The sequence below is a fragment of the Trachurus trachurus genome, assembly GCF_905171665.1.
Source record: "Trachurus trachurus genome assembly, chromosome: 10".
NCBI lineage: Eukaryota > Metazoa > Chordata > Actinopteri > Carangiformes > Carangidae > Trachurus > Trachurus trachurus.
The window spans coordinates 5,151,186-5,161,185 of NC_139894.1; the positions used below are offsets into that span (position 1 = coordinate 5,151,186).

Genomic DNA, 10,000 nt, shown 5'->3' on the forward strand with positions numbered 1-10,000 from the left:
GTCTGAAAAGACTTGATATTTTTTGTTATTTAGACTAGTTTAGTCATTTTCAGCCAATAAAAGCTCTAAATGACAGTTTTTTTTTCAATTTTGGGAGAAATGTGGTCGGTAGTTGATAGAATAAAAACAACATTTTCTAACACATACCTATAAATAGTAAAACTAGAGACACTGATCATTTTGGGAGTGGTCTCTTCATTTTTTCCAGAGCTGTATATACTGACTAGATGGCGCCTTCTGCTTCTCAGCGTACGTCAACACGGCGGCCAATAGACACATAAACGTCTGACCAGCAGTCAGACCCGCTCAGACCCTGTAGAACAAGTTTCAGTGTATTTATGCATGTGTGTGTGTGTGTGTGTGTGTGTGTCTGAGTATGTAAGTGTATGTTTAATATATATTAAAATATATATATATATAAAAAATTATCAATCTATGTTGTATCATAAATATCTGTCTGACATTTATAATAAACCAAACAGCTTGAAAATGGGTTGAATATTCAGTGAGTTGTGGTGATGTTAATGGTTGTAGACACGGCTTCCCCCTGACCAAGATGGCCGCCGCGTTGACGCATCGTTCCAATGGACAGCAGCGTCAGAGGCGGCGTCTATGTGCATCTATGAGGTCATGCGATCAAACGACTGTTACCACGGTGATCCACAGCAGACCGGTGACCCACACACCTGATCACACCTGTGTACTAACACCAGGGTCGTTGTATAGGGGAGAAAGGTGATGATAACTCTAGGGGCCCAGCGCCCAGTGGGGCCCATAAAAAACCCCAGTAGTCTAATCTTTGTATGACTGATTTATTCTGCGTAAGACCCTGACTAATACTCATAGTACACTGTAAAAACTCTACATCTTTACAAGAATATTTGTCTTATTTCTTGTCCAAATGTCTCATTTCTAGTCAAAACTAATCTCTTTCCACTTAAAATAAGACTCATTACCTTAAAAATTAACTTGTTTTTAGATCATTTTCACTTAAATTCACAATAAATAGAAAAATCTGCCAGTGAAAGGAAGTTTTTTGTGCTCGTAATAAGGAAGAAAAACTTGCCCCACTATCAGATTATTTTAAGTGAAAATCTGCTTGAAAGAAGTAAAAAGTGTCTAAAAACAAGCTACTTTTAATATGATGTGTCTTATTTTAAGTAGAATGAGATTTGTTTTGACTAGAAATGACATTTTGACTAGAAATAAGACAAATATTCTTGCTAAGATACTTGAGTTTTTGCAGTGTAATGCTGCATTAGCATCAAAACAAAGAAGGCTAAATAAAAAATGATAATACATACGTAGTCTAAGGAAAAAAAAAAGAAAAGTTAGGGGGAGGGGCCCACTTTAGTATTCTTTAAGGGGGCCCAGAATTCCTAGCAACGGCCCTGACTAACACACACACACACACGCAGAGACTGGTCCTGTTACCTTGACGGCGGGGTAGGTCTTCCTGTTCTTCTCGCTGGACGCTCCTGGCAGACCGCCGTGGGACGGACCCTCACAGCCGTACCTGAACCTGAAGCCACGCTGAGACACACACACACACACACACACACACACACACACACTGAGGTGAGCAGGAGGAGTCTCACAACAACAACATAGGACAGGACGATATGTCCTAAAAAGAAACAGATTCTAAATTTTTTTTTTTCCCTCCTACTTTAAATAAATCTGCAGATGAAAAATAAATAGTTCAAAACAAGTTTTAAAGGGACAATGAGGAGTTTCTCCATCGGCAGAACGAAAAATTCCGTGACAATAAAAAAGTCTCATATTAATGTGGATGAATCTACGTTACCACTTGTTAATGGTCCATTTTAGATAAATATATGGTTTTGTCTCTATGGTTATTTTGTTATTATTAGTGGTGGTGGAAATGCTGGTTGAGCCGACCAGCGTTTCTTTACTTTCGGTTTCGTGGCGAGTCATGAGAATAACGCCGCCGAATCTCCGTTTATGGTGGGAACTACGACGGTATGTGATCGTCTTCCAACCTCTGACTTTAATTCTTGATGAATGAAAACATGAGTCTGTCTTGCGCCGGTCAAAGAATTTCACGGTGCAGAGGCTCATAAATGTAGTGTGGAAACACTTCGCTTTAACAAAACTCCTCGTTGTCCCTTTAACTGTTTTGTTTTGAGTTTATTCTGCATCAGAAACATCAGACACTGCTCAACAGTAACTGTTCTGTGGTGTCACACTGACTGTGACATAAACATGAGGCCCAACGCAGCACATCTGGAGCTGTCCAGGTGAGAGACGGCCAAGTTTTTTCTTTTTTAATTTTTTTTTTTTTTTACTTTACTTTTTTTTTTTTTTTGAAATGTTACCACTTTTTCTAGATTTTTTTTTTATTTTTATTACTTTTTGAGAAATTTTACACGTTTCTTCTAGAATTTTTTTTAAACTTTTTTTTGAGAAATTTGACCTTTTTTGAGAAATTTCACCACTTTTTTCTAGAATTGTTATTTACAGAAATTTTACCACTTCTTCACATCTAGAACATTTTTTACTTTTTTTTTTTTTAATTTTTTCAGCTTTTTTGGAAAAAAATTTAACATTTTTTTCCAGAAATTTCTCTACGATATTTGCAAAAATTCACGCCATTGGCTCTAATTTGAACGTACATTGACTAAAAAAGTAATGTTCTTCAGTCTTAGAACAAATATTTGTGTATTTCTCATTTTTGCTTAAAAATTTTGTCCAATGGGGGTCCGTGGTCTAACTTGTGTCATAGGGTCCTTGGTGTTAAAAAGTTTGAGAACCACTGGCCTAGAAATCTAGCTGCACCGTAGCGGCAGCAGATATATTTGCTCCGTAGGTGGGTCTAGAAACGAGCCATAGGAACTTTTTGAGTCTCGAACACCGATTGTGTTCACCAATCACAGCGCTCTATCTGTTTAGAGAGTCGTTGGGCGGGCTTAACGCCATGACGACATATATTTTAACTCATTGAGTGCCGCGCTCCTTTCCAAAGTTTTAGTCAAGTGTACCGGCAATTTAGACGATTTTTGTAGAGCCACAGTGTATTCTGTATTATTGCCACCAACACATACTGTGGCTCATTTGAAAGGTGAAACTTTATGCTTCAAATGGCCAAAAACCGTTTGTTTCTACGTGCCTCCGTTCCTGAGAAAAGTCAAGCTAAACATGGCTGGGTTTCACCAAAATCCTTCCAAAAAGCTTTTTTTCTAGAAAAGGAGATAGCGCGTCTTTTATGAAAGGTGCTCTGTTTGTGCCTGTCGCTCTTCTGACACTCGCATTTCTGGATTTAAAGAAAAACGTAAAATAACGTCAATAACATCTATTTATCGCCCAGTCCCACAACAACAGAGGACAGATAGAGGACAGTTACCTGCTTCGGCTGCTCCAGGATCTGTAGGAAGGGTCCATCAGCTGGAACAGAGACATCAGAGACAAAGATCAGTCTTCAGGTTAAAGGGCTATTACACACGTTTTTTTTAAAATTCCTGTTCCAAACTTCAGGGAGACAGGAGTCGTCACAGTGAGGACTAGATTATTGATTATTGATTATTGATGATCGAATGACAGATGAAAGTATTTCAAGCTTGTTTTGTAGCAGAAGCTTCTCGAAGCTTCTCTTCCCGGTTCGTCAAATTTGGACGAACTGGAAAGAGGACAGACCCTGGTTCATCCAAATTTGACGAACCGGGAAGAGGAGCTTCGAGAAGTTTCCGCTACAAAACAAGCTTAAAATATAGATTTTTTCAGGACATTTTCACATTTCGGGGCTTCAATACAAGACGGACATTACATACGAGCAGCATGGAGGTATTTAGATGTTTTTTGGTGTGTCTTTTTGTTACGAAGACAGTTGGTATCCATTTGCAACCGTTATATGGACATGCACTGCTACGCCGAGACCCCCTGTAACTCAGAGAAGCCACGGAGGACTCTGAAACTTCTCCCAGCCCTTAGTCCACATGAGGGGGAGGAGGAGATAACGAGTGAAATTTCAATTTTGGGTGAACTATTCCTTTAAGGTTTGGAAAATTCAGACGCCTTCTCTGCTTCCAGTTGTTTGTGCTCATAGATATATATAGGCTACCAACTAGATGCCGCGTTCCCAGGCAACTCTATTGAGCGGAATACGTCAACGTGGCGGCCATCTTGGTAGGGGGGAAGCCGTGTCTACTTCCTGCACTAGTCAATAGAGGGTATGCGTTTACGTCACGTTGCCCTCGGCAACGCCCCGTTCGATCGGACTGAGTGGCAAAACAAGCGTCCCTCAACATGCTGGCGGATAGCGGTGGACTTATAAACTGGATAAAATATAGTATATCAAAACAAATTGATGTCAAAAGGAATCGACAACCAGCTCCCCAAAACCGTCTGCTGCACGGACACTGACTGTAACACACAGAGTGACCGCGGTACCTGCAGTGCAGAGTGACTGACAGGCTGCTGTTACTGTGCAGAGGGACGAGATTACAGCTGTTACTGTCGTCCTGACAGTGACTCCCGACACTAAAACACGAGCTGCTTTTATTCTGAAACTGTAAACACAGCTGATCGATCGAAAAAAATGACCGCTCCAGTGAATTTACTTTCCGTCATTGAGAACAGGTTGTTGAATGTAACTCGGTCAAAGTGAGACGTATCCTCAAGATTTTTAGCAGCTCTGTTAGGTCATGCTGCTTTACATGCTGGCAAAGCTAGACATGTCAGACTTGTATGGGCTCGGAGGAAATCGCTTCGTTACTTGCTCGTTTTTAAACTTTGGCCACTCTGCCACTCGTCTTTTTGCCACTCAGTGGACGTTCCACAGCGACTTCCGAGTACCGTGACGTCATGTGCATACCCTCTATACAGGCAGACGTCTATCAACCATTAAAATCGCCATAACTCACCGAATATTCAACCGATTTTCAAGCTGTTTGGTTTATTATAAATGTGAGACATATATTTATGATACAACAACAAAAAATGTGTTTGAAATTTCAACCACATGCATAAATACACTGAAACTTGTTCTACAAGGGTCTGACCGGGTCTGACTGCTGGTCACACGTATATTATGTCTATGGTCAGAACTACCGGACCAAGATGGCGGCCGTGTTGACGTACGCTGAGAAGCAGAAGGCGCCATCTAGTCAGTATATATATCTATGGTTTGTGCTGAGCTGAGCTAATAGAAGCTAACAGTGGAGGACAGAGGCGAGTGAGCAGCTTCCTGTCTCACCTGTCACTCTGAGGTCCCGATGTTTACAAACAGGAAGTGAAGGGTGGACTGAAAATATAAAATCACACGGGCCTGAGTGTGAGAGTGTGAGTCTGTGTGTGTCTGTGCGTGTGTGTGTGTTTCCGTCCTCGTCTGCAGCTCCGACACCGACAGGGAAGTGAGAGCAGAGACTCGTCCCTCGCCGACCACAGAGGACGGAGACAGGAAGCTGAGGCTCCGCCCCCTTTCACTTTATATATTCACACATTCGTTTTCTAAAGACGGAGTGAACCGAGAGTTCACTTTCTGTTTCCCCAGCTGCAGCCCCGACCAATCAGCAGCCTCGCGCCCCGACGAGCTCAGCGAGGCGTCGACTGTCGACCCGTCAACAACACGGGGAAACTCCTGTTCCACCGACACCAGAATTACATCAGGACTTAACTAAGTGAAACGAGGCAAAACCACTCGAGGCTGAAGCCGCGTCGCAGACTAAACCTTTAACATGTTCAGCTGTCAGAGTCACACAGAGACAACCAGTCCACCTTAACACCACAGATATACCATAATGTCACAGGTCCGCCTTAACGTCACAGATCCACCATAACGCCACAGGTCCACCTCAACGCCACAGATCTACCTTAATATCATAGGTCCACCTTAACACCACAGATATACGGTACCTTAATGTCGAAGGCCTTAACGCCACAGGTCCACCTCAACGCCACAGATCCACCTTAACATCACAGTCTACCTTAATCGGTCCACCTTAACATCACAGGTTTTAACATCACAGATCCACCTTAACGCCACAGAGCGTTGTCCACCTTAACGTCATAGATCTACCTTAATATCATAGGTCCACCTTAACGTTACAGGTCGTAACATCACAGGTCCGCCTTAACGTTACAGATCCACCTTAGCGTCACAGGTTTTAACATCACAGATCCACCTTAACGCCACAGAGCGTTGTCCACCTTAACGTCATAGATCTACCTTAATATCATAGGTCCACCTTAACGTCACAGGTCTTAACACCACAGATCCACCTTAACATCACAGGTCTTAAAGGATAATTTCCGTTTTTTACAACCTGGACCTTATTTCTAGCATAAAATAAGATCATTCTACTCACCCAGACAACTTTGGTGTCATTTGGAGTTGTTTTGACGAAATTAGCCCCAGTGGAGCGGCGCGTATATCCGTATAATGCGAGAGCACGGGGCAACGCAATGCAGCCTCTAAATAACACATTATCCGCCGCAAAACTCGTTCATTTCACCAATATTTTGTTATGATACACTAGTGCTATTCCCCTCCGAGCCCGTGGTGGCATGTTAACAACATCCGGGGTCTGTAGGTTGATCTACTAACCTCTCACCTGGATGATGTCATCTCTGAGCGCCGCGCGGCTCATTCTGATAATAATCATTCTGCTTCAGCATTCAGGTCCATTTTTATCTCAACTAGCCGGAGCTTTAGTGAGTCCAGGTTGAGGAGAGGAAGCCTGTGGAAGCTGAACTTCATCCAGCTGCTCATTTTGTTCTGACAAGTCGGAAACACGCAGAAACGAACCATAGCATCAGCCGTAGCAAGTTAGCCACGCCGGGCAGCGGTCGGAGATGACATCATCCAGATAAGAGGTCAGTAGGTCAACCTACAGGCGCAGCATGTTGTTAACATGCCACCACGGGCTCGGAGGGGAATAGCACTAGTGTATCATAACAAAATATTGGCGAAATGAACGAGTTTTGCAGCGGATAATGTGTTATTTAGAGGCTGCATTGCGTTGCCCCGTGCTCTCGCATTATACGGATACGCGCCGCTCCACTGGGGCTAATTTCGTCAAAACAACTCCAAATGACACCAAAGTTTCTGGGTGAGTAAAATGATCTTATTTTATGCTAGAAATAAGGTCCAGGTTGTAAAAAACGGAAATTATCCTTTAACGTCACAGATCTACCTTAATATCATAGGTCCACCTTAACGTCACAGGTCTTAACACCACAGGTCCGCCTTAACGTCACAGGTTTTAACACCACAGGTCCGCCTTAATATCATAGGTCTACCTTAACACCATAGGTCTACCTAAACACCACAGGTCCGCCTTAACACCACAGGTCCACCTTAATGTCAAAGGTCCGCCTTAACACCACAGGTCCGCCTTAACACCACAGGTCCACCTTAACAGACTCTCTCCACTCGACCTGACAGACCATAGGTCCGCTGTGCTGTCTGGTCTGTTTCCATGGAGACGGACTCACCTGTCCTCAGCGACGAGGACGGCGGCATGGCGGGAAACGGTGAGAACTCCCACGTTGGGTCCATCATCATGTTGTCAAAGATCTGAACAGAGAGAGAGAGAGAGGATTATTGATTATTGATTATTGATCGGCTATCAGCTCTGGTTGATCCTCCTCAGAGTGAAACCACTGATTGATTATCTGATCAGAGATTATCAATAAGTTACACTGAACTGGAGGATCAATAATTGATTCTATATTGATAGATTCTTCTAATACTCTGTGTCAATAATAAGTAAATTATTATATTTAGACTATAATAATTGATTTTATACGTTCATAATATCGTGAGAATCGTAACTAGAGATGGTCCGATCAGGTTTTTTGGGACCGATACCGATCACCGATCACCTAAAGTCTCACCGATCCGATTACCGATCAGAACCGATCGATCACGTGGGACGATATTATTAATATTTATATTTTTTTAACTCTTTTTTTCCCTATTAATTCATCCACTCATGCATAGGCCTAGTTTTTTATTTATGTTAACTTTGAAGGGTTTCCTGCAGAAAATCAGTTAGACAAGGTGGTGGTGGTGGTGGCGGTGTAGTAAGAAAGTTGAGGCTCTGAAATGAACTTCTGAAATGGAACTGAAATGGCTTCTTTGCTCTGGCCCCCCCAGACTCTAGGACCGGCCCTGCTACCCACAATGTTTTTTCCAGTCAGGAGTCTTCATATTCCTGCTCTGTCTGCACATTGTTGGACTTTCCTTCAGTAGAGGATTTTGATGAGCAGACGCTCAGCATCTTACTGGGAGGGCATCGACATCATGTCGATTAAGGGAAAAAAGATTGTTTTCTATCGTTTATTTGCGCATCTATATGTCAATAAGGTTGAAACAAGTAACGAGCCTGTTTTGACAGCGTAACCCCTCGGTCGCACTGCACGCGGAAGCTGCGCGGGTGCACTGCGCGCGGCTTCCCCGGCACTGGGGTGGTCGCACTGGGAGCTACTTCTCCTCCTCTCTCCGCGCCGGTCAGACATCGACTGACCGTATTCACTCGGTTTTCCACACACACGTCATTTTAAACATGTGTTTGTGTGTGTGTCTCGTGTGCAGACACAACTGACAAATTTAAAGGGATAGTTCAACATTTTTGAAAATTGGCCCATCGCCATGATCCCCCTAGTAATAGCAGTAGGTTCGTTACCTTTAATTGTTGGTCCAAGCTGCTTTTAGATCGGGGGAGAAGAATACCGAGCGGCGCAGCTACACTACGGAGGCTAATGGAATTTCTTGGTATTGCTCATCAAACTCAGCAAATACACAACCAAAAAACTCAAAAACGCTGTGGTGGACAAGTTGTGACCTGCACATTCACCACGCTATGAGATAATAGCGGAAAGTTAAGAGAAGTGAAGCAAATACTCGGAACTACTTTCTTCAGTGAACCACTGGTCGGAGGGACACAGTGTGCGCACCTCAGCCAGTGCCGTAGTATACGGACGTATCTGCAGTAAACAGGCGCTTTTGAAATCACTCCGCCGAGCAGCCGTCTAGAGTGTAAAGTCCGACTTTGCCTCTAAAACAACTCCATCTCGCAACTTTCCGCTATTATCTCATAGCGTGGTGAATGTGCAGGTCACAACTTGTCCACCACAGCGTTTTTGAGTTTTTTGGTTGTGTATTTGCTGAGTTTGATGAACAAAACCAAGAAATTCCATTAGCCTCCGTAGTGTAGCTGCGCCGCTCGGTATTCTTCTCCCCCGATCTAAAAGCAGCTTGGACCAACAATTAAAGGTAACGAACCTACTGCTATTACTAGGGGGATCATGGCGATGGGCCAATTTTCAAAAATGTTGAACTATCCCTTTAATTAATCATCATTTTATTTATTTTATTTTGAAAATTGACCGGATTCTCTCGCCTTTTCTGTGCCCGACTTCCTGTCTGGTACGACCACGTCTATCCAGCTTGACAGACGGCGCTCTCGGCGCTCGCGGCTCGCGTGAAAAATAGAACTGAACCGATCTGAAGCGCTGCAGGCGGCGCACTGCGCTCCACAGCGCGAGATGTGCGGCCAGGCAGACCGGTTAACATGTGGCCGATCTGAAACTGCCTCCACTCCAGGGCGCTGCGCTTCGGTTCCACGTCCAGTGCGACCGGGCTGTCAGGAGCATTTTGTTTAATTTTGGAATCCAGCCGCGGGATTCAGTCCGTGGTCCGCCGGTGTCGAGAGTGACCGGGTTCTCTCTCACTCACGCGGTGTCTTACACACACACACACACACACACACACACACACACACACACACACACACACACACAGGTCGAAATCCGTTGTTGCGACGGAGAACTTTAATCCCAGCAAATGGCGCTATTGGGCTTCATGGTGATGCAGCCGTCTATGCTGCAAAACCCTGTAGGCTACACAACTGTGATCCAGGCAGCCTACAGGCAGCCTTATTTTACTGTCTGCATGCGTGGATGCGGCAGGGAAACCCTGCTGTATGGATAATGCGATCGGATCGGTGATTTTAACCTTTGATTGGATTTTCCCGATCGA

General features: G+C 43.9%; 2 protein-coding genes across 3 annotated transcripts in view; both read right to left on the reverse strand.

Moving 5' to 3' along the window:
- Window positions 1–10,000, reverse strand: part of dgkq (diacylglycerol kinase theta) — a 117,125-nt gene that overhangs the window by 47,744 nt on the left and 59,381 nt on the right. The window lies entirely within an intron of this gene.
- The window catches only part of nfkb1 (nuclear factor of kappa light polypeptide gene enhancer in B-cells 1), a 38,026-nt gene that overhangs the window by 27,814 nt on the left and 212 nt on the right, over window positions 1–10,000 (reverse strand). Inside the window, exons 2-4 of the mRNA XM_083980677.1 lie at window positions 7,453–7,534; window positions 3,365–3,405; window positions 1,435–1,533 (exon numbers count right to left, since the gene is read on the reverse strand). Of these exons, the coding sequence (XP_083836803.1) occupies window positions 1,435–1,533; window positions 3,365–3,405; window positions 7,453–7,534 (222 nt within the window). The remainder of the gene's footprint in view (window positions 1–1,434; window positions 1,534–3,364; window positions 3,406–7,452; window positions 7,535–10,000) is intronic.